The sequence below is a fragment of the Serinus canaria genome, chromosome 26 (assembly GCF_022539315.1).
Source record: "Serinus canaria isolate serCan28SL12 chromosome 26, serCan2020, whole genome shotgun sequence".
NCBI lineage: Eukaryota > Metazoa > Chordata > Aves > Passeriformes > Fringillidae > Serinus > Serinus canaria.
In genome coordinates, this window is record NC_066339.1 from 883,922 (window position 1) to 911,817 (window position 27,896).

General features: G+C 58.4%; 2 protein-coding genes across 12 annotated transcripts in view; one reads left to right on the plus strand and one right to left on the minus strand.

Moving 5' to 3' along the window:
- PPP1R12B (protein phosphatase 1 regulatory subunit 12B) overlaps positions 1-3,377 on the plus strand; it is a 134,224-nt gene extending 130,847 nt beyond the window's left edge. For 10 of the 11 annotated variants that reach the window (XM_030231071.2, XM_030231075.2, XM_030231079.2 and 7 more), the window contains one exon: positions 110-3,377. In XM_030231071.2, the coding sequence (XP_030086931.1) occupies positions 110-196 (87 nt within the window). In that variant the 3' untranslated portion in view covers positions 197-3,377. The remainder of the gene's footprint in view (positions 1-109) is intronic. The other variant, XM_030231078.2, reaches the window with a different exon arrangement.
- Positions 3,378-4,492: 1,115 nt separating this feature from the next.
- On the minus strand, positions 4,493-27,124 carry SYT2 (synaptotagmin 2). Its single transcript, XM_030233294.2, has 9 exons — positions 27,068-27,124; positions 13,395-13,577; positions 13,086-13,255; positions 11,651-11,767; positions 11,265-11,432; positions 10,947-11,114; positions 10,410-10,527; positions 9,063-9,196; positions 4,493-8,285 (listed from the first exon to the last, which is right to left on the minus strand). Exons 2-9 carry the CDS (start codon positions 13,558-13,560, stop codon positions 8,079-8,081), a joined length of 1,248 nt encoding a protein of 415 aa, XP_030089154.1. The 5' UTR covers positions 13,561-13,577; positions 27,068-27,124; the 3' UTR covers positions 4,493-8,078.
- Positions 27,125-27,896: the final 772 nt, after the last annotated feature.

The window sequence follows — 27,896 nt, forward strand, 5'->3', positions numbered from 1 at the left end:
CACGCCTGGCAGCCAGCTTGTGGAAGCTCTGGAGATGCTGCAGAGCCATGGAAGTGTGCTGCTGGAAGGGATGTCCCTCTGATCCCACCTTGTCTTTGTCTCTCCACAGATTTTGACAGAGCTGAAGTCGGACAACCAAAGGCTGAAGGATGAGAATGGAGCCCTCATTCGAGTCATCAGCAAACTCTCCAAATAGGAATCAGAGCAAAGGGAGGACAAGGAGGGGTGTCCTACACCAGCTGCCAACCCCACCACCAAGCCCTACCCCTTCCTTCCCGTCACGTACAGCAAGTGTTTCAGCCGTGGGATCAATGTCACACCTGCCTTGCCCTGCCCTTTGCTGTACATTCCCTTTCTACTCCTATTTCCCCCCAACACACCCCCTGCCATTTTAATTTTTTTAATTTATGCATGTTGTGGTATCTCGGACATTTTATTCAAGGGAGAAATGTGAGGACTGGGTTTGAGCTGCCAAAACTTCTTCCAAAAGCTCAGTATTTGGTTTTGGACTCTGACCTGGAGTGGGAAGCTCCTACTGTAAAAAGTGACATCTGAAGAACTAACTCAGCACATCCAAGCCCTTTACAGGTGGGAAATGTGAACCTGGGCTGGGACTCTGAGGATGCACATCAGCCCACTGAGATGTGGGACTCTGGTTAAATGTGATGCTGTGAAAGCAACCAGAGCTCATGTTTGTCACAGGCTGATGAGCTGTTTTGCACAGACACCTTCTACTCTTGCCCCAGTAGACTGAGTCTTCTATTTTAGATAAGATTGTTGAACCTGTTCAGTAACATCAGTGCTGTGCTGACACTCAGTGTCAGACCCTGGTCCCTCGCCCTCCCTTTCCCCCCCCAGCCTGGGTGTCCTTCCAGGGCTCCTGTCTCTTGTTGGTAGCATCCAGTTGCCACCTGGACACTTGTTCCTTGGGACAGGATATATCCCAGGCACTTTCTGAGCTTTCTGAAGGACAAACTTGAACCCCTACAGACCCTCTGCTGCTCTCACCTGTGTGTGAGCATGAATCACCTTGCAGGGAGTTGTGCCCGTGCCAGAAACCAGGCTTCCCTTTCCAAAAGCCATCTGGGATGTTCTCCCACTGCCTCCCTGATGGCAGAGCCCATAGCAGAGCCTGGTCTGGTGTTTCAGGTACCCTCCCTTTGATTTGCAGCAGGATTTGTAGACAGAGAATGCCAGCATCCTGTCCCACACACCTTGGAGAGGTCAGGGTGTGTCAGTGTCAGAGGGACAAGGAGCTACTGGTAACTTAATCACCATGATGAAAGTCTTCTGACCTGTCAGAAACTTGTGATAATCTTTGACCTTGAAGGAACCCCCAAAAAATACTCCTCTTTAATGTTACATGCACTCTAAACAGTTTGGAATTGTTCTCTCCCATGGGCATTTAGACATTGGCTCCTCTCTCCATGCTGTGGGACGTCATCAGTTCTGTTCATCTTCCCATTAACAGACTCCTCCCAAACAGTACCTTCCCTCTCAGAGACGTCCTGCTGTATCCAAAACATTCTCCCATCTACATCCTTCCATATTTGTCCTTTCATCCCCTTTGTCCTTCAACTCCCCAGGCTCTGTCTGGCCAAGGGCAGCAGTTCTTGGTCACTGGACCTGGGGGTGGCCATGGAGCAGCTCTGCCATGTTCCTGAGTAGCTCTGCTGGCTCTGGCTGGGGGGACTCTCCACTACCAGAGAGATGAGATACCTGACCATGAGCAGAATACTTGAGCTTGCTCAGCAGGGTAAAACTTGTCTATCAGGCAATCCTGGGCTTTTTTGAACCTTTTTTTGGTTATTGCCTCAGAAAGCATCTCTGTTTCCCTCTCTCTGGGGTTTTCTCTCTTTTTTTTTCCCCCTAATTCTCCATTTTCCCCCCTTCCCCTCCCTGTCCTGCCTGTTTCCACCTCTCTTGCTCCTCCTGGAGCTGCCAGTTCTCCCCAGGCAGCTCTGACCACAAGTTGTTCTTCAGCTGGTGGAGCCGTTTGTGCAGCTGAGGCACCGTTTCTCCTGGTACACTGAGGCCCTGCCTCTGCTGCTGAGCTTTGGGAGGAAGAGACCAAAGCTGGTAAAGGCATCAGGGTTTCTGCAGAGCACTGCCTAAGCCAGGCATCCTTTTTATATTCCTTGATTTTAACCCTGCGCTATTTAATGGCTTTAAGTCTTGAGATCCAGTCAGTGCTTCCCCTGCACGCCATCCCCTCTTGGTGCACTCTTTCTGTGAGTACTTCTGCCATTCTTGGTGTTTTCTCTCTTGGTGACCACTCCTCGCTTCAGCCTCAGGCTCTGCTCTGCTCAGGAGCTCGGGGTCAGGAGCCCTGTCCCTCCTGTGCTCAGGAGCTCGGGGTCAGGAGCCCTGTCCCTCCTGTGCTCAGGAGCTCGGGGTCAGGAGCCCTGTCCCTCCTGTGCTCAGGAGCTCAGGGTCAGGAGCCCTGTCCCTCCTCCCATGGAGCAGGAGGTACTCCCCAGCTGGGCTGGCGCCTCAGGCCGCACATCCTGGCAGGATGAGGAGAGTTCAGAATCAAGATCCTGTCCTTCTCACAGGCGGGTTCCTGGCAGCAGGAAGAAGCCTGGTGTCTGTTTTAGGGAGAGGGTTCAACCCAATCTGACAAATCCATCCTGCACTGATGTTTTGCCCCTTCTTACAGGACACTTGCTGCGCTTTTTCCCAAGGAACAGTGGAAAGGCTGTGGGAGGCTCGTTCTTCTGAGTGGCACCTTGCAAAGCCAAACCACTGTAGCTGCAGTGTCTGCTTAGCACTGGATTCTCTGAGCCCTGGGCCCCCCAGCTCAGTGTCCCTGATCAGCCAAAGCTGTGAGCGTCTCATGGTGACGGCGCAACTGCAAATCACATTCTTGAGAATGGATTTTTTTTGTCTCACTTCATGCCTGACATAACCACTGCACTGAGGAGGTGACAAACAGGACACCTCAAACCCTGTGCTTGGCACAAGGTGCAGAGCAAATAGGTTTTTAAAATTGATCCCTCTCGGAACCAGAGCATTTGCCAGACGTGGTCTCCCTTGGGGAACATGAGCTTTTTTTTCTAAGCAATTGCTTGGGGTGAGTTAATTTTTATTGCTTGGGGTGAACCCACCTGTTGTGGCTGCAAGTTTGGTGATGGCTCTTTGTAAATAAACTCCTTGGAGAAGCAGGACTGGCTGATGAGATGGGGAGAGAATGTATTTTTATGCAACTTTTGAGTGGCCTTTCAAACCCTGAGATGAATGATTTGTTTTACTGGTTGTTGTTATATAGTATTATAAGTATTATGTGTTTGAAAGTTTGGGAATAATATTCACAGCTATGATGCTTGTAAACACAACAGTATTTATAAATGAATAAAGTAAGAGTTGATAAAATAGAAGTTTTGACTTTGGTTCCATCTTTCTGGAATTACAAGTTGTTTGTACTAAAATTCCCTGTTTCTCCCAAAATTCTTGTGGCATAACAATAAAGCACAAAAGTTTTGCAGCTACCACACAGGTACCTTTTCAGGGGAAGCTGAAATGAAGGAACCGGGATGCACATCTCTGAAAAGCACCCACCAGTGGAAAGGTAAAACAGAAGAGGGTCCTGTCTCCTCCATGACATCACACTGGGGATCAGGCCCTTTTCCCACTGTGGTGGCAAGCCCTGGTTTTGCTCTGCTCAGAAGTTTGCTCAGCACAAAATATGGCATAGGCAGGAGTTGGTGTCACATCTGGGAGCTGGTGTCACATCTGGGAACCTCTGTCTCAGGTGAGGCTGCTGAAACCTCCAAGTGTTCCAGTCTTTGGAGGTGGTTGGTGCAGGTTGAGTTCTTCCCTTAGGGCTGGTGGAGCAGGATGTGACTGTGGGCCAGACTCAGTGTGCTGGGGGCGAAGAATTCTGTGGGTACCTTTGGTATTTCCTACCTGTGCCCAGGTCTGGTCCAGCCTTGCCCTGCTGGGGTTTGAGGCTGCCCAGAGCACAAGTCAGAGGGAGCTGGAGGGGCTCAGCCTGGAGAAAAGGAGGATCGGGGGGACCTTCTGGCTCTGCACAACTCCTGACAGGAGGGGACAGCCAGGTGATGTCAGGCTCTGCTCCCTGGGAAAAGGGGCAGGACAAGACAAAATGGCCTCGGGTTTGCCAGGGGAGGTTTAGGTTGGATACTGGGGAGAAGTTCTTCTCTGAAAAGCCTGTCAGGGCCTGGCACAGCTGCCCAGAGCAGTGGCAAAGTCGCCATCCCTGGAAGTGTTCAAATGGTTGTGAATGTGACACTTGGGACATAGTTCAGTGGTAAACATGGTAGTGCTGGGTTAGCAGTTGAACTCCACGACCTTAGAGGCCCTTTCCCACCTAAGTGATTTCATGATTCTGTGTTTTGGGGGACCTAGGCCCTTGTGGTGCTCCACCCACACCTCCATTCCGCCATCATCCCTGGGCTCGCTGCCCTGGCTCTTGCCCCTCATGCCCCGTGAGCCCCAGCAGCAAGACCAGAAGGGAACCAGCTCCTTTCAGCTTGTTTCTTTAATAAGGAGACGTAAATCATTACAAAATAACCATCAAACGATCAGAGACGGAATGACAGAGTCCACACGAGGGGAAGGGGCATTAAAAGCAGCTTCCGCCGGAGCCGAGCGCTGCGGGGCTGGCACGGTCCGACCGGGGCCGGCACTGCGGGTCCAAGGGTGGCCGAGCCTGCGACTCCCCAAGGAGCTGGCTCCTCCCTCCCAGATCGGGAAAAAAAAGGAAAAGGAACTCGAGCCTATTGCCAAGACTCCAGGATTCACTTCCTTTTGTAACCTGGGGACCATCAGCTGGGTTTGCTCCGCGGTGCCGCCAGGAGAGGGAAGTGCCAGCCCTCGTCCCCAAAACAGAAACCACCGGCTGGACATGGCAGAAATAACCCAAATTGCTCCAAAAAGCCTTTTCACCACCAGCAGGTCGACTCCAACATCTGTGCCCAGCGTTGTCCCGTCCCCTGGCCCAGCGTGACAGCGGCACCCAAGGACAGCGAGGCGGCTCCCGGCAGCCCGAGCCCCACGAACCGGGGGGACACACGGAGGGAAGGGGGTCACGGCTCACCGCGGGCCTGTCCGTGTAGTCCCGGTGCACCGTGCTCTAATATGGCTTCTAAAGTTGCTCTGACGGTGAAATGTACCAACGCGACACAGGACACCGAAGCCACGATGTTGCTGCTACCCGGCCATGGGACAAACGCGACAAGACACAGAAACACGACACACATGGACGCCACGGCCGCGGCAGTGATAGCTCACTCTCCGCTGGCGGGTCGGGCTTGGCATGCTTTGCTTCTTGGCATTATTTTCTTCTTTTATGTGATTTAATCGGGGATTTTCATTTTAATTGGGAGGAAAAGATCAGGGCGGTGGAGAGCTCTCGAGCGATGGGTTTTGGTCGTCGCCGCCTCCTCCCTGGCGGAGGCCGGAGATGGGGGACGGCAGTGGCGGGGCGGTGGCAGCGCCGCCGGGCTGGGGCCATGCTGCTGCTGCTACGTGGCTGCATCACATGCACTGCTCGTGGTATATACAGCTATGTCTCCATATAATTTATCTACACACAGCTAAGGGGCGGGTCAGAGGCAGCGCAGATGGCTTCAGGATGTTGGTTGGTTTTCCCTTTTTTATTAAAAAAAAATTAAATCATGTATTAAAGTCACAGTCTTCCCCCTCCCCCAAGGCTTAAAGAGTCTGAATGGAAAGCAGCCAGGTGGGATCACCACTCCTGGCGTGGATCCCCGGACCCCGGCCCATGCGGTGGGGCTGGGGGCGGATGGGCGGGGGGGAGCACAGGAGTGGGTGCATCTGGGGTGTGCAGGTGTACAGGTGTACAGGTGTGATGTGCAGATGTGCAGGTGTGCAGACACACCTCCACCTGCTTCCCTGGGAGGGCTGCCAAGCCATGCACACGTGCTGGCTGCAAACAAGGATTTCAATGCTTTTTCTAATTCCTCCCCTTTTAACCCATTCCATGCGAGGCAAATGCCCCCACACACCCCACACCCCCTCTCCCCCAATGGACCCCAAAATGAGACTGAGTCCTACCAGTACTCCTGACCATGGGACATCAGCCCCCCTCCAGCTTCCCTTTACTAAAAGCATCCCAAGACTTCTCCCTTTGGCTACAGGGGCAGGGCAGGACCCCATCTGTTGACACTGACACATCCATTAGGAAAAGGGACTAATTAAAGCTGGAGACAGCCCTGAGAGACCACTGGCTGGATGACCCCTGCAGACCCAGCATGGCCCCAGTGCCACCTTTGCCAGGGCATGGCCAAGTGCAGCTGCAGTGGTGGTGGAGGTGGTCATTAGAGGACCCTGTCCAACATCCCCTTCCCACACTGCAGCTCGGCCATCCAAGCCCCAAACCTCCCACAGATGGAGATGTCCTGCCCTGGGGACCTGTCCCAGAGCTGCACAACCCTCCAGAGACAGGGGCTGGTCCCCATGTCCATTTGAACTCCTCGAGCCAAGTTTCAAACCCAGTGACTGCCACCAAGTGTCCCATTGTCTCCCCACCTCTGGAGACGGCCAGGATGCCCTTTGGGAAGTCAGAGCTGCGGGAGCTCCTAAAGCATCCGACAGCACTGGGATGAGTTCAGCTTTGGCACTGTGTCCCTGGACCTAGGTGCCAGCCCAGGTGTTGAACCCCCAGAGCAGTGTCCCCAGTGCCAGCACATCCCTGGGACTCAACCCTTCACTGTTGCAGTGCTGGAACCCCCAGCACTGAGTCCAGGGAAGCCAAAGGGACCAGAGCGTGAGGCTGCTGTGGAGCTGGAGCTGGGACAGGGACACGAGCTAACATCAGTGCTCCAGTACAGACTGGACTGCACTGGGTAGGGCTGCTGAACCCCCTTCCAGCTGCAGAGAACTGTGTTTCTGGCTCAGGAGCTTTTCTGGGACAGTGGGAGAAGTAGCCTAGAGAAGCTCTTAGCCACTGTCAGGGTCATGGATATGGCTTATACCCCCAAGGGGAGCAGGACGGGGTGGGTTTAACAGCCAATGGCCTGGTGGGGAGTAGCAGGTCATGGGGGTCGGGGGCTTTGCTCCCTTGTTGGCCCCAGGCTTGCTCTTGCCATCCCCACCCACAGCAGGTGGTGGGGCTGGAGCTCCCCATGGCCCCCTAGCTGCCCTGAGGCTGGGGTGCCCACAGCAGTGATGGGACATGTGATGGACAGTCTCTGGGGAGACACCTGGTGCAGCTCTGGGGAGGCTGCCCCCATCACATCTGGAGACCTCTCATTGTAAACCTGCCTCGTGGAAGCATTTTGATCTATGGGATTCACCAAGCATGGTGGGACACAGATGCAAATCACCCAGCGCTGCCCCTCTGGGGACAAAACAGAGGTTGTGGTGCTGGTGGTGGTGGTGATCCACACAGTGCTGCTGGTGCATCCACATTTCACCCTGTGTCTCCTTGGAGCAACCCTGGAGGCTCCCTGTGCCCAGACTGGCCTCCACAGCTCCTGCTGCAACACTGAGGGCTTGGCACCCCACCACCACAGCAGGATCCATGGCCCCTGCAAACAAGGATTCTCCTCAGAGAACCCAAACCTGGAGCTGGCCAGGGGCACTCAACCTTCCTTGGGGAGGGCCAGGGGGATGCACCTGCGTCTCTTCAGAGGGTCTTCTGCACCATTTTTCTGTCTCACTGCTGGTCATGCCCCAACCAAGCACAGTGGGTCTCATCATCTCGCACCATCAGGCTCCAGTATCACCTCCATGCAACGTTCCACGGTTCCCCACGTGATCCCAAGAGCAGGATGGTGGCAGCAATGCTGCAGGCTGGTGACACAGCTGCTGGGGAAGGTCCCAGGTGTGCTGCTGGCTTTGCACTAAGAAGGGATGGCGAGCAGAGGCAATGGGACATGCAGCAGAAAGGAACAATGCTGAAGAACAAAAAGAACCATCCATGTCTTTAACCTCTTCCCCTGGAAGCTATTGGGACTGCCTGGATACCCCTCCAGAGGCATCAGAGGGCATTTCAGCTTAGAACAGAACAAAAACCAAACGGAAGGTTGCAGAACTGAGGTATCAGTAGCTCTGGGTGAGCTGTCCGCAGCGCCGTGCCGCGGCAGAGCCGCCTATTTGTTCTTGCCGAGAGCTGCATCCACTTCCTCCTCTGGCTTCAGCGAGTGCCACTGGGCAATGGGCCGCCGCGGGTTGGCCAGCATGTCAGACCAGTGCCGCAGCTCCGTGCCCGTGGAGTTCAAGCCCGTGAAGATCTTGCCGATGGCCTCGTTCTTCCCCAGCTTGTCGTAGTCCAGCACTGTGATGACCACTTGCACTTTCTAAAGGAGGAAACCTTGTTTAGAGGGGTGGAAAGGCACAGTGGTCGTGACAGCTCCATAGCCCCATGGTGCCCCAGGGATCCCCCAAGGATGAGCCCCAAGAAGAAGCAATGAAAATCCCTAACAAATGTGAAGAAAACATTCTTAAACCATCTCTTTAAGATAGTGAACTTCCCCTTTTAGGATCTGCTGCTGGACGTTATATATGAGAAAATCTCACTTTTCTTTTATCAGATTTTACTATAGCTACATTTGGCCCATTGTGGGGCAGGGGCCCCTCCCTGCTTCCTTCATGTCCTTCTCCAAGGAGTCCAGGGGGGGCCCAGCTCATCCTGAGCTGATTCACCTGGGAAAGGTCACCAAGGTGTGGTGTGGGGCTGGGCAAGAGCTGTGGGCTACTGGGCAGGCGCAAGGGCCACGTGCAGGGACTTGCACAGGACACAGAGGGGCAGAAGGCAGTGGCCAAGAGCCCAAAATACCCCCAGGACCACTCTGTTAAGCTTAGGGTGAGCACTGTGGGATCAGGAGCAGAGGAAAGCCCTATTTCAGCCATGATCTGGGTTGGGGTTCATCTGCCATGGGTGCTGCCCAGCCTCCCAGCTTTGCCCCCACAACAGCTGTCCTCAGCATCAGCCCAGGCCCCAGATGAGACAGGAAGAATCTCCTGGGTAACCAGACCAGGAGCTCAGCAGGAGCGGCTCAGGCTGCTGGAGGGCTGGGATGAAGGCTCAGGCAGCTTTAGGACATCTTCCATCCCAGGGGAGTCATCAGACAAACCTGTATCTGCTCAAAGGGGATCTCAAAGCTGAAGGACTCATTGAAGTAGGGGTTCAGGGTCTTCTTCTTGACTGTGGTCTTCTTCTTCTTCAACCTCTTGCCATTCTGCAGCAGGTGGATCTTCACGTAGGGATCTGGGGGTCAGGATGGGGCATTAGCGAGGGCTGAAGTGCCCTGGGGATACCCCTGGGATACCTCCTGGTCCCAGGAGACATCTCAGCCCAGGTGAGGGAGAGACTGCCCTGAGTAAAGACAGTCTGAGGTTTGTGGATGGATGCCAAAGACAAAATGGTTGGGCTGGGGAAGACTTGTGGCAGCAACTGGCCAATGGATGGAGCTATCCTGCATTCAGCAGAACTGGGAAAGGGTCTGGAGAGTCAGGAGAGTGAGGAGAGCCTGAAGGAGCTGGGGAGCTCAGCCTGGAGAAAAGAAGACTCGGGGGGGACCTTCTCATTTTCCACAACTCCCTGACAGTAGTGGGCAGCCAGGGAGGGTTGGGCTCTGCTCCCACGGAACAAAGGACAGGAAAAGAGGAAACGGCCTCAAGTTGAGACAGGGGAGGTTCAGGTTGGACATCAGGAAGAAATTGTTTATTGAAAGGATGGTCAGGCATTGGAACTGCCCAGAGATGTGGTGGAGTCCCCATCCTTGGAGCTGTCCAAGCAATGCCTGGACATGGCACTCAGTGCTCTGGTCTGGGTGACAAGGTGAGGACCAGGCACAAGTTGAACTTGATGGTCCTGGAGGTCTTTTCCAACAGTAGTGATTCTGGGATTCTATGCTGTGGGCCCCCTTCTAGGAAGGCAGGGGACAGCAGAGTGACAGCTGACCTGTCAGGTGAGTGACATTGGGTGGGCTCTGGCCTGATCCATTTCTGGAGCAGGAAAGCCCACAATAAAGCTGAATCCTTCCAGCCATGCAGGTACTGCTCTTGTCGTGGTTAAAGCATGTCTGGAGAGAGCTGAGTTCCCCTGGGCACAGAGCTGAGCCCCAGGATGGGGATGGGAAGACACTTTAGGCACAAAACATGCTGTCAACCGAGGTCCCTAGCCACGAGGTCAAGGAGGAGCAGGACCAGGAGCAAATGGCAGAGGAGCACTTTCACCACCCAGGTCCTGCAGCATCTTGGGGGACCAAATTCAAAGGGTCCTTCCCAAGAGTTGGGGATGCATCCCAAGCCCATCTCCCCTCAACCCCCAGCCAGACCTGGGGCTGCCTCCAAGGCATGAGGAGGCACTGGGGGCTTTTCCAAGCTCTGCCAGACAGGTGGCCCCAGAGTCCTTTCCCACAGAGGATCCTGAGAGCCCCCAGCAGGGCAGGGGGAGGCTGCCCCTGAGCAACACCCACCTGAGAGGCCCCCAACATCCATCTTCTTCAGGTTCTTGGCTTCCAGGATGCAGACAGTGAGCTTCCCGGCTGTGGGCACGTACCGCAGGGAGATGCAGATGTCTCCCAGCTTCTCTGGCTGCCAAGCAGAGCAAGGAGGGGAGATCAAAGCCTCACCAGTGCCTGGGACTCCAGTGGTTGGACACAATCACACTTTCAAACCTGCTCAGTGCCAAACCCTGCTCAGTCCAGACTCAAGCTGGCACCCTGTGCACCAACACAAGAGTTTAATCACTGGGTCCAGGACAAGCCAGGCCCAGCACAGCACTCATGATGTTTTATAGTCTTGATTTTTTTTGTTGTAGAAACATTTTCACACAGAGTAACAGCAGGTCAGATCCCAGTAATGACTGCCAGGATGTTCACGGTACCCTGGTAGGACCCCACAGTGATTGGGACCCTGAGCTTTGTGATGGCCCTGAAAGCAGAGCTCACCCTGCAGCCAGCCCCCATCCCAGGCCCCCAGCCAGGGGTTCAGCTGGTGTGGGCTGGTCTCACCTCCTCCTTTTCTCCACTCTGCAGGTCCCTCCACTCCTCGATGGGCTGGCCCAGGTCCACTGTGTTCATGGGCACCTTCACCTCCCCTATGATGTCGTGCTTGGAGAAGCGATCAAAGTCGTAGATGGCCATCACCAGAGTCTTTCCACCCAGCTCCTGGTAGGGCACCTGCACAAAGGGACAGCAACCATGCTGCAAGGGGGACCCTGAGTCAGGACCACCTGCTCCTGGAAGGGAGAGTCAGCACACAGGACTGCTACAGCCAGGGGGAAGGACTGGAGGGGTAGACAAGCTCCTTGTTATGGATGCAGGGCTCACCTTGAAGGTGAAGGTCTCATTGAAGGCAGGGTTGAGGGTCTTCTTCTGCACTTTGGTCTCATACTTTTTCTTCTTGTCAGGGAGCAGGAACACCTTGACATAGGGGTCTGAGGTGCCACCCATGTCCAAAGCTGGCAGTTCAGCAGCTTGGAGGATCCCCACTGTGAGCTGGAAGGGCAGAGGAGTCCTCAGTGAGACAGCCCAGCCATGCCCTGCAGCTGCCAAGGGTTCATCTCCAGTCCAACATGGGGCAGGACTTCCTCTGACACAGCACCCAGCTGCTTCTTCCCTCATGTGCCTCCCAGGTCCAGCACAGACCTGTCTTCCTCTCAACTCCCACCCTGGGCAAACCCCACTCCTCAGCTGAGCCCCAGCCCCTCCATCACCTGGTTTGCCTGGAAATCGTAGTCCAAAGAGAACTGCAGCTTGCCCAGGTTCTCTGGCTCCTTCTCCTCTTCCTCACCTTCCCCCTCTGTCAGACCCATCTCTGCGTCATCGTCGTCCTGTTGGTCCTGCAATGGCAGCCGAGGTCCAGCTCAGCAGAATGGCCCCACCCCAGCAGCCCCAGCCCCACAGCCCTGGGCACCTCAGCACCCCAACCGTCCTGGCATCTCAACACCCAGGTTCTCCCCACCACAGGGAGGGGGACCCACGTGCTGGGCACATGAAGCATAGACAGAGCAGGCTGGGGTGGCACTGGGGGTGGCACTGGGAGTAGCACAGACACGCAGCTCCCAGGGAGGCCCCGGTGCTGGTCCAGCCAAAATGACAGGGGGGCTGCCAAGGGTGCCAGGACAAGGGATTGACTGCAGTGGAGGGAGCTTTGGTGCTTGCAGGTGGTGGGTCCTGTGCCCCCAGTCCATGCTTGGAGGAGCACTACAGCCAGAGCTAAGGGCTTATCAGGGCCATTTCCAGGCTTTGTAGACTCAGAAATAGATTGTCCCCAGGAAATTCACCCCTCTTCCTGCCTCTCCAAGCACAGTCCATGGGGTGAGAGTCCCAGCTCCTTGCCCCCTCTTTGATGTGTCCCCAGTCCCCCATCCCACCCAGAAGCAGGTAATGGAGAAGGCTCATGGTGACACTTACGTGGAGGGTGACCCCGAGCAGAGAGGCAGCCAGGGCAGGACAGCAAGGGCACCATGGGCAAAGAGAGACACAGACACTGTGTTACACAGACCTGGCAGGATGGGGGATCAGGGCTTGTGCCACCTGTGGAGCCCCAGAGGACACAGCCCTCGCTCTCCAGTGGGGAATCCCACCTCACACCTCCCCCCTCTCCTGCTCCAGCCCTGTCTGCATGCCCATGGTGCCCACATGGCTCTGAAGAGCAGGAACAGATAGCCAAATTCTCCCACCCCTCCAAATGGCCACGGGTCAAGGCCATTGAAATGGCTGGGGTGGCCCCAAACCTGTGGGTACCAAAGCCTACCTTGGGCTGGCCACCAGGATGAGTTAGCAGCACCTACCACTTCACCACAGATGTTCTGGGGATCCCAAACTGCCCGGTGTTCTGGCCTGGTGGGCCTCCCCTCTCAGCTAAAGGTTTAGAGAAATGAATCTGACCCAGAGGGAGGTGGGACTAAATCAACATTTCTTGGCTCAGGTGAAGCATTGGCAGATCAAGGCTGGCTTGAGCCTGGTCCATCTGGGCCACCAGACACTGGAAGAGGACAGTGCTGCTGTCTCAGGTCCTGGCTCCACTGTCCCATCCCAGGGTCCTGGTGGCTCCATCCCAATCTGCTGCCTGATCTGTGAGTGCCCTGACACAGTCCATAACTCAGCCAGAGGGGCTGTTGGCCAATAAGCCCAGGAGGACATCACCTGGTTGCCTGACTTCATATCCTTCATGTTCATGGCATTTTTCATGCCTTTGCCCTTCTCCTTCTTGTTCTTCTTCTTCTTGCAGCAGCACTTCTTGCAGATGCAGAAGCAGCAGGTGAGGATGAGGAGTCCGGCCACGACTGCGATGGCAATGAGGGCCCAGGGTGGCACTGTGGGCAAAAGCCAGTGTCCTGGTCAGCCCTGCAGCTCCCTCCCAGCCACCCAAAAACCTTGTTCCACAGATTCTACTGGGACCAGTGCAGTGGGGAGGCCATCAGGAGGGTAACACCTGGGAAAGGAGCTACTTACAGGGGATCTTGTTGAGCTCATTCATGAACTTGTCCCTCAGCTTGGTGAACATGTCCTCCTTGCTCTCGCCCGGCCCCGCAGCCTCAGTGGAGTTCTCCATGGTGCTCATGGGCAGCGTGCTGGCCGTGGCCTCCGGGGCCATCATGGACGCTTGCTTGAACGTCATGGTGGGCCAGGGGCTCCCTGGAACACATCACCCACTGGTCACACATCCCTGCTGCCCCCACTCCTCCCCAGTGTCCCCAGGACAGCACCTGCGTGGGCAGCAGGGCTGCACCAGGACACCTCATCTTCTGCTAGAGGGGCACAGACCCAATGGCTGTGAGAGGTCACCTGAATCCCCCACAAGCCGTGGGAAGCCCAGCTGGCCCCTGGGTTTCCTGGTCCTTGACATCTCCAAAGCCACTGGGAGCATCACCCAGCCCTGTGTCAATGATGGTGCCAGCTCTGAGCCTCCTGGAGACAGTAGTGGGGACACTCCTCCCAGGAGTGCCAAGTGGCAAGGCCCCTTGAGATGAGGAGAGGGGTTTGCAACCCCAGGAGAGAAGAATGAGGTCGGTTGGGACAAATCCAGCCCTCTCATCTCCTCCTTTTCTCAGGCAGGGACTCCAGGCATGGGGCAGCCACAGGGACCCAGCACTGGTGTGGGACCTCAGGACTTGCTCCCAGCCCCAGGGTAGTTTCCAAGTCTGGGAACAGCAGCAATACACTGCTCTTCTTCCAGCCCCCAGGAAGAAGAGCACATTTTGAGGATGGATGGAAGCAGGGAAGAGCTGGCTTTACACATCAGTAGCAGGTTCAGTGCGCAGGTTAATGGGTCAACTCATATGTCAAAGGTACCATGTCCTGAGTGCCACACCTCCCAACCCCACAGGGCTCTCCTGGCCAGCTCTGCTCCTCCATGGAGCCAGGGAAGGTGTTCAGGTCACAAACAGCCCAACATGCTCTGCACCCCCTCCCCAGCCCAGCTGGGTCTGAGCACCCACCAAGGACGGGCACAGCCATTGTCCTGTAAATGTGGCTTTGACTCCTGCAGGCAAACCTCATACAAAGTACCCCCATAACCCCAGCTCCAGCCCCAAAGTGCCTCCACAGGCCCATGAGAAAGCAGCTTGCAAGACCAAAGCAGGGAAGAATGCCAGGGCATGCCCAGTGCCAGTGGGGTTAAGGAGAGCACCAGGCTCTCCAGCAGGGGAAGCAGAGACGAGCAGGATCACAGATAACCCAGGAAGGAGTTTCTGGGGGCAGGTGAGCTGTGGCTTGAGTGCCCCCTCTTCCTTGCATCTCTTCTTTCCTCCTCACCCTCAAGAAGCCTCTCAGCCAGAGCACTGTCCCCTGGGGCCAGGTGCTCCTCTGCCTTTCCTGCAGAACTCAGAAAGGAGTGCTCTCACCTCAAAAAAGGCAGCCAGAGAGACCTGGGGGTGTTGCTGCCCCGAACTGACACTGCCTTGTGTCTCCAGAAACCTCGCAGGTGAATTAAGCACTGAATTACCCAGAGTGTGGCTCCACACCTGGACACCTTCCTCCTGCACCACTGCTCTGGGGGAACGTGGTGTGGGGGCCAAGGGGGGGCCCCCTATGAGGGAGAGGCAGTCCTTCACACAACAAAATGTGATTTTGTGACTCCACCTAGACAAGGTCCCTGCTGCAAGCCTGCAGCTTTGTCATCCTTGGCCACAGTCACCTTCCCACCCCACCGAGGGGCTGTCACAGCCCAAACACCAGCATCAGCATCACCTTGCCCTGAAACCTGGCACTGGGGGGCTGGAGCAGGATGCTGGAGGTCCCCCACAACCCCCAGATCCTTCCTGGGATGAACCAGGAGCTGCTGCATTTAACCAGCTGAGGGTTATTTGATCTTGAGGGCCTCAAAGGTTCCCCAAAGCTTCCAGCAGCTGAGGAGACCTGGATGTGTTTGGGTCTGTCCCCAACATTGGAGGGGTTTGTCCCCATCACTACCTATGTGCAGGGTACCCCCCAGGTGGGTGGGAGGAGAGCCAGGATTTGGAAAGCAAAGGCTGCTGGGGGTAACCTCCAAGTGCTGGTTCCTGCCCCCTTGGTCTGGGGCAGGGGTCCTGGCTCTGCCTTGTACCCAGGGACAAAGGGGTGGGGTCCAGGCCACTGACAACCTGCAAGCTCCCCAGGAAACAGGAGGGGGGGGATCCCAGGGCTGCAGCCCACCACAACACACCCCACGGCACCTGCTCTGCACCCAAACCTGCCACACAAGTTGGGCAGCACCCAGAGGGGGCACCTGGCTGAGCCGCCTCTCCTCCCTCGGGCGCTCAGGCCAGCACTGCCCGGGGGGATCCAGCAGAGCCCCGCTGCCATCGGGACGCGATGATCTTGATGATGTCGATGATGTCGGTGCTGCTCGGCAGCACGGAGCCACCACCCAGGGACTGGTGCCGCGGGGAGCCCAGGGCTGCCACAGGTGGGCACGGGCAGAGCGAGACCTGCCAGGGGTGCCTGGGCACTGCGAGCGTGCAGGGGCGGGCGCCAGTGTGCAAGGGCCGGTGCGTGTGCACGGGGAGGGTCTGTGCGCGTCTGCACACGGGGACATGGAGGTGCAGGCAAGCAGGCGTGCGTGGGACGTGCAAATGTGTGAGTGTGTGAACGCTTGTGCAAGCTGTGTGCACAGGGTATGGATGTGTGTGTGTGTGTGTGTGTGTGTGTGTGTGTGTCAAAGTGCACAGGGTATGGGTATGAGTGTGCGTGTGTGTAAAAGTGCACCGGGTATGAGTGTATATGTGTGCGTGTGAACATGCACAGGGTATGTAAATGCTCGTGCACAACGTGTGTGTGTGAATACTCGTGCTCGGGCGTGTGCCCGTGGCCGGGCACAGGTGCGAGCCCACCTGCCCGGGGCGGTGTGTGAGTGCACACGCAGGCAGTGTGTGCCCGGGGCTGTCCCCGGCCCGTGCACAGCCGCGAGTGCCAGGGGGGCTGCGGGGCACAGATGCCGCACAGACATTTATCCAGGGAACGGCTGCTTCGGGGGCTGCTGGGGGAACTCTGCGGGGCTGCCCGGGGCGGGGGGCTAAAGGCAGCATCAGGCCTCGCTGGAGGGGCTGCTTTTGAACCGGCCAACCTAATTAGCATCACTAATTGCTTGCTCCCTCGTGGTGCTCACCGGGCGCTGACAGAGCTGAGGCCCGGGGGAAACTGAGGCCCGGGGGGGCCTGCGGGCAGCGAAGCAATGGAGCCCCTGTTGCTGCTCCCCTCCAGCTGAGCGCCCTACAGCCCCTGCCACGGGTCGGGGGGCTGATCTGCACCAGGCTTTGATCTGCCTCCGGCATGGGCAGGGCAGGGCAGTGCCGTGGGGGCAGCCGGGGAGGGCAGGGAGGGGGGCAGTCTGTGGGGCACGGAGAGCCGCCAGTGGGGCCGTGTGATCTAGGGGATGTCCCCTCACCTCCAGGTCCCAGTCCCCACGTTGCCTCACTGGGTGTCCCCGGGCACACCCCGTGTCCCCAGCAGGCACAAGCGGGCAGCCCAACCCCTCAGCTGTGGGGGCAGAGCTGCTTCCAGCCCAGGGCTCAGATTCTCAGGGGGTGGGAGCCCGTCCCAGTCCCAGCCCCTTCCCCCGGCAGCGGGCGGGGACCGTGCGGGCACGGCTGCGGCACTGCATTGCAGTCCTGCTCCGGCTCCGCTGCCTGCTTGTGTGGTTTTTTTTTTTCCATTCCTTTTGCAATTTTTTTCTCTCCTCTTTGCAAGTTGCGGCAGCCGCTGGCGAGTAGCCGAGCGGCCGGCGGTGCGGGTGGGAAGGGAGCTCGGCCCCCGAAATCCCCACCGCACCCCCAAACCCCGCTGGGCTGTCCCTGCCGAGGACTCGCTGCCGTTCTTCAAGTTTCCTCTTTATTCCTGCCTGGTTCGGAGCTGTTCCCCGCCAGCCCCCCCTGCTCCCGCACCCCTCCCCCCCCCCGCCCCAAGATCGCAGGTTAGGGACATAAAGAATATATGAGGGTTATAATTAACCATTTCTATCACTCCTTGGCCGAAGAACAAGCGAGGGTTAAGGCATCATGAATAAATTCTGGCTAGGAAGGGGCCCTTGCTGCCTTACTGGTCCCTGGGGATCCCCCAGCCCCTCCGTGGGATGCAGCATCCATCAGGGGAGGCTGATGGGAATGGTAGGACCCACTACACCCCTCCCTACACACACAAAAAAGCTCCACCAGGAGCTCCCCATGGAGCAGGACAGGCTTCAGCTCGGCAGCTGCTGCAGAGACCCACAGGGGCAGAGGGCGGGGAGGGTGGCACATCACCAACGCACCTTCATTACACTGCCCCCAGGCTGTGGGGTCCCCACAGCCCCCCAGCTGCCACCTCTGCCCCCACAGGGCTTTATCTTGCTCCGTGTTGCCCCAGCCCCCCAGTGTGTAACCCTGAGCCCCACCAAACCATCACCCCCATGGTGCATTGCTCCCCTAATGCACCCCCCTGCAGCCCCCAATGCCTCATCCTGCACCCCTCAGTGCAGCACCCCAAATCCACCACTGCAGCACCCCCACCCCCAGAGCACATTGCATATCCTGTGCCTGCAGCACTTCCCAGACCTCCTAACCAATCACCCCAGCCCCACTTCGTGCACCTGCATGCTGCACCACCCTCAGAGCCCTAAAACCCTTCTGCACCCCACACTATGTTGCCCTGTACCCCTCAGGCAGTGTCCCCCAGCTCTAAACATCTGGCCTAGGACCCCCCGGGGCTGTATGCAGCGAACTCCCTCCAGGCTCAGCCCCCAAACTGGCTCTGGGTGTCCATCCCCCCTTCCCCCGGTAAAGCTGATACTGCACCCCGAGAAACTGCACTGAGCTCCGATCCAGCCCTTCCTGGTATAAACCTCCCTGGCTTCCTTGCTGGTTTTAGGGAGCAGAGGGGATGGGGGTGTCCTCCCCCCCCGCACACATTCCATTTGCTGCATTCCGTTTGCTGGCACCACCCCAAGGTCTGGCAGGATGAAAATCCCTGGCTGGAGCCAGTGATCCCATCCCCATCCATCCCCAGGGCATCCCCTGTGTACAGAAAAGCAGTTTAGACACTGGAAAATCCCTTTCCTGAGCCCTTCATCCCTCCTCCTCCTCCTCCATCAAAGACTCCATCCCAGAGACTACCCCCCCACTAGGCTGCTGCACAAAAAAGGGGATTTGGGGCTTCTTCAGGGCTGGTCCCATCATGGGTATCCCCTGCCCCAGCAGTAGCTCCCTGTCTGGGGTGATGGGGAAGGATGGAGGGGGGGAGTCACAGGCTGGGGGGCTTTGAGGACCTCTCATCAGCCAGGATGTTCTGCAAAGGACCAGACCTGGGATGAGAATTTGGGGATGCGCAGAAGGACCAGGATGTCCCTGGACACAGCAGCACCCCGGGAGCTCAGTCCCCATCAGGGTGAGGCTTTTGGGGAATCCAGCCGCTCCTCTGCAGGGGCAGAAGGAGCCTCCCCCTCCAGCAGCAGGAACCTCTCCCCTCCAGGAAGCTGAAGGCCACGGGGATGATGGAGGGCAGGAACAGCGACAAATAAGGATTAATGAGGCTGAGGCAGCAATTAGCAGCAGCTGGCGCTGACCGAGTATGGGCTGGGTGTGGGCGGGCACAGGGGGGGTCCCAGCTCTGGCCCCCCCAGCCCGAGGGATGAAGTGTCCCAGGGAGACCCCGATCTGGGGGAGGCTCGTTAGTTAAGGAAGGGTGGCCGTGGGCCCAGAGGGTTGAGTTATTGCTCCTTTGGGGGATGGCAAAGCCAGGTCTGAGCTGTCCTGGTGGGACAGGGATGTGGGAACCCCCCCATACCTCCACGAACGAGGAACTGACTGAGCTGAACGAGGAACTGTGCTGCCGTGTGCCAGGGCTTGGGCTTGGATGGTCATGAATGAAAATCCCGAGCCAGTTTCAAGGTGAGACCTCTCCCACCCCAATGCCAGCGGGAAGCCTGGGCCCTACAGAGCCCACACAATTCTGCAGTGCAGCCCGGGAGCAAGCAGAGATCCCAGAGTACAGCTGAGATACTTGGCAGTGCCCCATCTGGATTTTGATGCCAACAGGTGTTTTGCTCCTGGGGTCAGGAGCTGGAGGGGGAGATCCCATCCCTGCTGGAGCCATGGCACAGTGCCCGGGCATCCCTGGGCCGGGCACAGCGGCTCCCCAGCGCCCTCACCGGCCCGGAGTGGGGCATGGGAGGCACACGCTGGGCCTGAGTTTCAGCTCACAGCAGTGAGACAGGAGACTCTAATTAAGGCAAAAACATGACTTGGCTTCTAATGGTCATTTAATTAACAGAAAATTCCCGGCAAGGGATGTGTGAAGGCACCAGACCAAAGGGCCAGGGAGGAGGGAGGGTGCTGGGTGGGGAGATGCTGCAGGACCCTGCTGCAAAGGGACTCTGCAACAGCACAGCAAATCCTGGATTCTCATCCCTGCTCCCCTTCCCCAGCCCCAGCACAACACTACAGCAGCTGCATCAGCAGTGCCAGATCAGACCCTCAGCACCCAGCATGGTGGAGCAGCTCCCAGGGCTTGGCGAGCACTTTCCCCCACGATCCCCCCACATTCCCACCCTGATCCATTGTGCTGAGGGCAAGGGGAGTCTCTGGTCCCCCAGCTCCACATTTTTCAGGGGAGGGTATTCCTACAGCTGAGGGGTGTGATGGGGTGAGGATACTCTAGTAGCAAGTGGCACCAGAGTACCTGAGCTGCTGAGACACCTCTCTCCCGTGTTCGGGTCCCCAAACCCATGTAGGAGCAGGTGCTGCTGGCCAGACACCCCCACTCTCCATGGGAAACTGAGGCACAGCATGGGAAGCAGCATCCTGAGAGAGGAAATCCCTGAGCAGGGCTGAAGCTCAGCATTCCCCCAGCTCTGAGTGGGCCAGTGACAGCCACCAGACCTCACCGGGACCCCCAGCACTGCTCCCCATCCTGCAGGCTCCAGCAGCATCCCTGGATGGGACCAGAGCTGGCCAGCACCCTCCTCCCACCAGGGCACACTCCACTCATGGCCTCATCACCCACCAGCTCCCTAATTAAAACTAATGACTTGCTGGGGTTCAGCCCAGGCTCTTCCCCAGGGATGAGGAATCTGAGGAGGGCACCACACTGCCCAGCTCGGGATCAGCTCCTGCCTCACTGCCCCACTGCTAGAATCTGGGCTCCTCATCCTGGAGCCCCTGGCCTCAAGGAAGAAAACTCAGCCCCCAGCTCACAAGGGGGAGTTTGTAAAATAAAAAATTTAAAAATGATGGTGGTTTTGCAGCCACTGCTTGCCTATGATAGAGGATCTGCATTACTCACAGCAAAACCGAATGAGGTCTAGCAGTAAATGCAGCCTTAAGGCAGCCTTTGTCCATCATCTGGGTTCCAGATTGATGGCTTCTGGTGTTCCCAAGCCAAACCATCAGCTCCTGCTGCCAGAAGTTTCCCCCTGGATGGACACCTAAAGGTCAATGTGGGGAAGGGATGATCCCACCCTGCCCTGCTCACTCCTGTGCATCTCCTTCTGCAAAGCACAGACCAACCAACCAACACCCACCAGGTATTGGGGAGCTTCTCAGCAATGGCAGGGCCCCCCAGAGCATTGTGACTCAGGGAGATGGCAGGTTTGTCCCTACCCAGGGACACTTCCTTGCATGGAGACCACTGCTGCCACCCACCAGCACCAGGGTGCCCAGTAAGGCAGCTCAGGGATTTTCTGTGCCTCTAAAATCAGAACAGCAAAGAGGAGAAATGGGGGATGAGGGCAGTGACAGCCCATGATGCCAGCACCTACATCAGAGGAAGAAGGACCCACTGCTAGGCACTCAAAGCCCTGCCTGGCACCCAGAGGTGCTGATCTCCCAAAGCCCACTTTTTCTAGAGGGATCAGGCCCTGGTTTGCAGCTGCCCCAGGAAGGAAGGGCAGGAGGGAGCAGAGCTGGGACTGGTGCCAGGGCTCCTGCAGGAGCCAGGGCAGGCGCTGCCACAGCCACTGCCACCTGAAATTTGGGTGCCAACAGCGAAGGGACTGATGAGCACCTTGTCCCCCTCTCCACTGTGGCTCTCTGCTTCCCACAGTCTCCCATCACTGCTGCACTGCTCTCTCATCCCACAGGAATGCTGCAGAGGCTGCAGGCACCATTCACCTCCAGAGGGTTTTGACTCATGCCATGTGCCACCATGGCACAGGCAGAAAAGGCAGCTGGGGATGCTGGACACCACATCCTGAGCTGTGGGGACATCCCACATGGCACTGACCACTGCCACAGCAAACCACCAGGCTCACCCCAACCCCAGGCTGCACACACAGTCCACCCTTGGCACACACAGCCACGAATGGCCAAAGAAGCCCCCCAAGAAATGGGTTCCAGGTGCTGGCAGAGCCCAGCCTGCTCCCCAGCACTGTGATGCCACAGCAGCAGTGTCTTGCTCTGAAGGCAACACAAGAGCAGCTAAATAGGGCACCAGATGGTGATGGGCTGAGCTGCCCTGGCACTTTGAAGCCACCACACAGCCAAGAGCTCAAAGTTGTGGCCTCCCAGGTGGGCACCATGCTGCTGGCACCAGGGCCACACTGCCAGCACTCCAGGCCATGGCCCCGTGCCACACTGATGGCTGCAGATCAGCAGGGGAGGAGAGCAAAGGAGCCAGGTCAACTCCTGGGGAAGAGCCAGAAGCGGCTCCAGGAGCAGGCGAGACACGGCGATCGATCCCAGACGGAGCAGGGAGTGCACGCCCCGTGCTGCACCCCAGCTCAGAGCATGGGCCGAACAAGCAGGCACCAGCCACCAGGGGCCATTTCCAGGGGGAGGCTCCAGGGAGATCTCCACAGCTCCCAGCCAAGCACGAGGTCGTGATGGGCTGGTGTTAGAATCCAGGGAACCATTTCCCATCCCTGAGGAGCTCCCACCAATGCTCATCCGCCTCCTCCCTGTCAGGCTGGGCTCAGTCCCCCAGGACTAGATCCTGTAGGAGCAATGCTGGTGCTGCTTGCCCAGCTCCAAGGCACGGGGAGCCCAGAGGCAGAGTAGAGCTCTGTGTCCCCAGGGCCTTCCAGCCTTGTGACATTTGGTGTGGTAAAGGGAATGGAGGAAGCACAATGATGGGATCAGCAAGGACACAGCACCACAGCAGCCCAGGGGATTTTGTTGTGGTACAAAGCCCCACCAAGGCCAGGACACAGGACTGACTTCCATGAACAAACCTTGTGCAGATGGAGAAATGTCACTGGAAGAGCCAGGGCACGGCTGGGGTCATAGCACAGCCCCTGAACACCACAGGGGTTTTGTCTGTCCCTGCCCAGCCCCTCTGAACTGCATCCCTGCGTGACTCCAAGTGTTTTGTCAGAACAAGCACAGCAGCACACACTTTCAGGGCTGCACTGAGGAGCTGCTCCACCAATGCATCCTGGAGAAGGTTGTTCCTCCCCTGGAAAAACCTGAAGAGTCCAGATGCAAAGCACCCTGGTTCCTGAACTAGTGTTGGTGGTCACCATCCCTTCCAAGGGTCCCCCATGGCCAGGCCCACACCACTCCACCAGGAGGTCTCTGCTGGACTCTCCCGTGGCGCAGAGCAGTGGCTGAGCTGGCACAGCTCACTGTGGCACCAGGCAGGGGCTGCGCCAGGCTGCTGGCAGTGCTGCCATCATGCTGCATGGGCAGAGTGGGCACAAGACAGCACCTTCATCCCAGGCACTAACCCAACTCTGCCAGACCTCAGCTCCAGGAGAAAACCCTGGGACTCCCCTGGAAACAGAGCAAGACAGCAACAGAGCCCACTGGGAGCTTGTAAATCCATGCATGGCTCTGAAATTTGGGGTTGTTTTCTTCCTTGAATCCTCTGCTCAAGGCCAGTGGGAGCTGTGGTGCCACTTGGGGTTCCCCAGAACCAACAGCCCTCAGTCCCAGCATGTCCCCAGGGACACCCTCTGTCCTGCAGGAGAAGGTAGGAGGCATCTCCCTGGGATGATGCTGAGCAGTTTGGAGGCTGATCCCACCTCCATGGCGTTTTGGTGGAATTGCTATGGTGTGAGGCACTACATGAGGCTCACAGGAGTCAGGGATGCCTCATCCCATGCCAGCACTGCCAGAATGTCAGCTGCCAAATCATCTCTGCTGATCCCAAAACAGCCTGGCACACAGGCCCTGTCTGCTGCTCACAGACACCCCCAGCGCCCATGGCTTCAGCCTGGTCCCAGAGCAGCTCCCCAGGTCCCTGGCAGCAGGACAGTCCCCCCAGGCCACCTCCAGGTCAGCCCAGACTCAGGTCTTGGACTACCCCATTGCACCCCACAGCACCTACCTACACCTCGTGCCACAAGCACCCACTTTGCTCCTGGTCTCCCCATGTCCCCAGGGATGCACAAGCCCAGAGTCCACGTCTGCTGCACCCTGCAGGGCTGGGAAAAGCTGGGGAGCATGAAACACCCCAGATTAATTACAACCCACCAGCTTTCCTTAAGATGCACAAGGAGAAGGACACCCGGTCAGTGCCAGAAGTACCTTCCAGGCCAGTGGGGCCACAGACAGCCAATGGGGATGGATTTGGGCAAAAGTCAGAAAAATTCCTGTGTGGAAGAGTGGGATGTGGCTCCAGGTGGCAGGAATTTGGCACAGCCCAGCACTGCCACATGCACTGCCAGAGCTGGCTGCAGTCACCCCTCCCAAAGCACCAGCAGAACCACCCTGGGGGAACAGGGAGCTCTGCCAGACTCTGACTGCTGACCAGCAACTAAATTCAGGGACAACACAATTCCTGCTCCAAACACCAGATCTGATGAAACATCACAACTTCCAGCACACAGGAAGCAATGGAGCAGGTGGTCCCTCTAGGATGTGGCAGCCCCCAAACTCAGCAGGAGACACCAGGATCCCACACCCCAGGACTGACAGGAATGGGCCAGCACCATCCCCAGCAGCAGGATTACACCAGTGTGGGGCATTCAGATTCCAGACGCACGCTACCTAATTTACAGTTTAATTAATAAATGGGGAATTATGCCAAGTTTATCCAATACTTTCGGATGCGTGATGTTATCAAAATCCCATTACTGATGAAGGAAGGCATGAAGAGCAAAATTAGCTTTGGCATCTGAAACAGTTCAGTCAATGTGATAACACAATTATTAGGGCTAATAATCAAAGAGTGCTTTGGGGAGCACAGGCTCAGGCAGGAGCTAAGCTGAGGGCATGAGCTGGGGAAGAGCTGGGTGCTCACCCAGGAGGGAAAGGCTGACCACAGCCAAGGGCAAAAGCCTTTTCCTGATTGCACTTCCCTGTGGCTCCAGATAACTGGCACAGGGAAGGTGCTGGTGGCCACCAGGCTGAGGAGGAGCACGGTTGGGCACAGTGCCGAGCTCCACTACCGGGAGTAGAGAATTAAAAAATCCAGGATTTTAAACCAGTGGGCACTGGGTCCCATCTGTACACTGGGCATTGATCCTGCTGGAGGACATCACGGCTGCCAGCTCGCAGCTCTCTGCGCAGCCCGGGGAAGGAGAAATTCCAGTCGTAATGAGGAGCCGCAGTCAGCCGGCTCCCAGAGCTGGGACTTTGCCAAAACCATGGTGAACTGGAGGAAGGGCCTGCGGGGGAGTGGGAATCCTGGCTCACTTCAGTGGCCTCGAGCTCCAGTCCAGTGACCATCCCTGGGGCTTATGGAGCAAGAGGCAGCTCCCATGGGAGCAGTCGGCAGCAAATGCCACAGTGGCTGTGTTTGGAAATCCCCCTGCCATGGATATATAATATATACCCATGTACATGTATATACAGGGTCTATATGACTGTATTTGTGTGTCCTCCCTCCTCTGGGACCGTGGGTGCTGTGGGCAGTGGGGTGCAGAGCCAGCACACGCAGTGCCACCAGTGCTGCTCAGTGCCGCTGCCACCACCAGGCTCACAGGCAGCCAGGGACGCGTCCTCGCCCTGCAGAATCGGGGGCACCAGGGCTTCAGGCTGGCTCCCGGCAAGCAGGGCAGGGGTGCTCACCAGGGGAAGCCGGGCAAGGTGCCAGGGGATTGGGCAAGGTCAGACCCATTCCTGCACTACACCCATAAGCAAGGAGGAGACATGGCATCACTCCGAGAGGCGCTCAGGTTTGGGGGCACTGGGGTGCTTTGCTGGGCTGTGCTGTTCTCGAGCAGCACAGGTGACTCCTACTGCCACTGCTGGCCTCAATGACCTTGGATGTATCACCTCCCCCTGAATGTCTCACACTGACCTGCACACAGACCACCGCAAATCTCACTTTTTCCCACCCAAACCCTGCGGTCAAAAGCCCCCGCGCGCAGCACAGCAACGGCGAAGAGCCCCGGGGATGCCCCAGGGGTGCCCCGGGGGTCCGGCAGCCCCGTCAGCGTGCGGCCGAGGCACTGTGCTAGCGGGCAATAATGCAGCAGGCTGGAGACTCCTGCCGGTGGCTGCGCTGACGCTTGGTGCGTGCAGGAGTAACACCGCTGCTGCAGCAGCTCGCGTACCAGCCAGCCTGCGCTCAGGACTGAAGTTTTGCTGCAGCAGAGGAGCAGGCGGGGAGTCCGGCAGCGCCCTGCAGCTCCACAGCGCAAGAGGCTGTGCTGTCGGACACTCTGCAGTGGGTGACACCCCGCAGCACCCCGGCCGCTCTCTCGGAGGACAGAAGAGCTCTTCACCAAGGAGTGCCCGTGCAGAGAGAAACACAGAGGCGCTGATACAGTTGGAGACCACGAAGCAATGGGTGACACAGACTTGTGTTCCCCCCCCCCACCCCCGTGCCACAGTCACCTTGCAACGCTGCCTGTCCCCTGCGCAATTTGCAGAGCTCCTTTGGAATCACTCTTTAAAACTAGGCTGAGGGGAGCAGCGATGTGCTGAGCACAGCAAGGGCTGCGGCACCCCAGTGTGACATCCCCGGCGCCGGACCGAGCCCCTCTGCACGGCTGCACCCTGACGGCACCCAGCCAGCGTGGGGAGTGTTGGAGGATCCCGGAGAAGGTGTAAGCCACGGCAGGGGAATCCAGACCGAGGGTCTGCCTGGAGCTGGCTCCTGGCCAGGCCGTTACGAAGAAGCTGTCAGTGCAGCGAGGCTTGTAGCTGCCCACGCTGGGGCCACGCCGCTCCCCGGGTTCCCAGCACTAGGGTGGGTTCCCCGCAATGCTGCGGGAACAGCCCCGCGCCCCCGCCACTCCCGGGGCCAGCACCCCAAGGGCACCCATTGTCGGGCATCCGCAGGGATGAGGAGCTGGAGCATCCCGCAGCGCCCAGAGGGCACCTTTGACCTGGCGGCACCGCGCGGCATCCTCGGAGTGGCCCCGCATTCCCAGGGGATCTCACGCTTTCGGGAGGGTCCCCACGCCCCTGGGTGCTCCCTGCCAGCTCCGCAACCTCCTGCACCACTCGCCGCCCCCCTCTCCATCCCTCCAGGCTCCGTCCCCAGCCGCCTTCTGGGCGCAGCCCCCTACGGGCAGCCTCCGCGTGCTGGGCAGCTCTGGAACCCGTGTCCTGGGATGGGTTCCCGGGAAAAGCGCAGGTCCCTGCCCTGCTCCCGGCACCGAGACACGGGGAGGTGAACTACCCGGTGCCCACGGCGAGTACTCCATCACACCCCACGGGGTACGATCGCACCTCGGGTCGCGGCGCCGGGACGGGCTCGGCGAGAGCTCGGGCAGCCCCGTCCCGAAGAGTCTGCGCCGCTGCGGCACCGGGGAAACTTCGGCGGGAGCGCGGGCAGGCACTTACCGGCCGGGGCGGCGGGCGGAGCGGAGCGGTGCGGTCCGAGCGGTCCGAGAGAGCAGCGCTCGGAGCGGGGCGGGCGGGAGGGGAGCGGTCGGTGCGGTCGGCGCCGGGCGGGCGGCGGGACCTGCGCGGCGCTGCGGCAGCCCCGGCCCCTCCGGACTCGCGTGCGGCGGCTCCGCGAGGCTCCTCCCGCCACCGGGAGGTCCCGCCCACGGCCCCGCCCGCGCACCTCGGCCCGCCCCGCCCCTCTGGGCGCGCCCCGGGGCTCGTGCGGGAGCGGCACCGCCCGCGGGCGTCAGGGAATCGGCACCGGGCACCCCATCCGGCCACCTCATACCTGCCACCGGGCACCCCATGGGGTCACCTCACACTGGGCACCGGGCGCCGGGAAACCCCCACTGGGGTCACCTCACACCTGGCTCTTCACATCAGCACCGAGCGCTGGCACTGGGCACAGGCACCCTGCGTCGAGGTCACCTCACACAACACTGGCACCTGGCACTGACACCAGGGACTGCCATCAGGCTCCTCATACCGGGCATTAATACTGGGTACCAGCACCAAGTCCATCACCTCGCAGTGGTCACTCACACCGGTCCCTTCTCACCAGTGACCTTGCGCAGATCGCCACCCGCCAGTCACCCACCACTGCCGCCGCCACACGGACCTGCCAGGTCCCTGCTGCGGCCCCAGGAGAGAGGCGCTGGAGGCAGCTGTGGTGGTGGCATCTCCACCGTGCCTCCCCCCACATCCAGAGGGCTCCTGGGAATCCAGGTTTGGTTTTAGAGCCAAAACATCAGGAAAAAGCTGATGGGATACAAGTGAGGAGCCC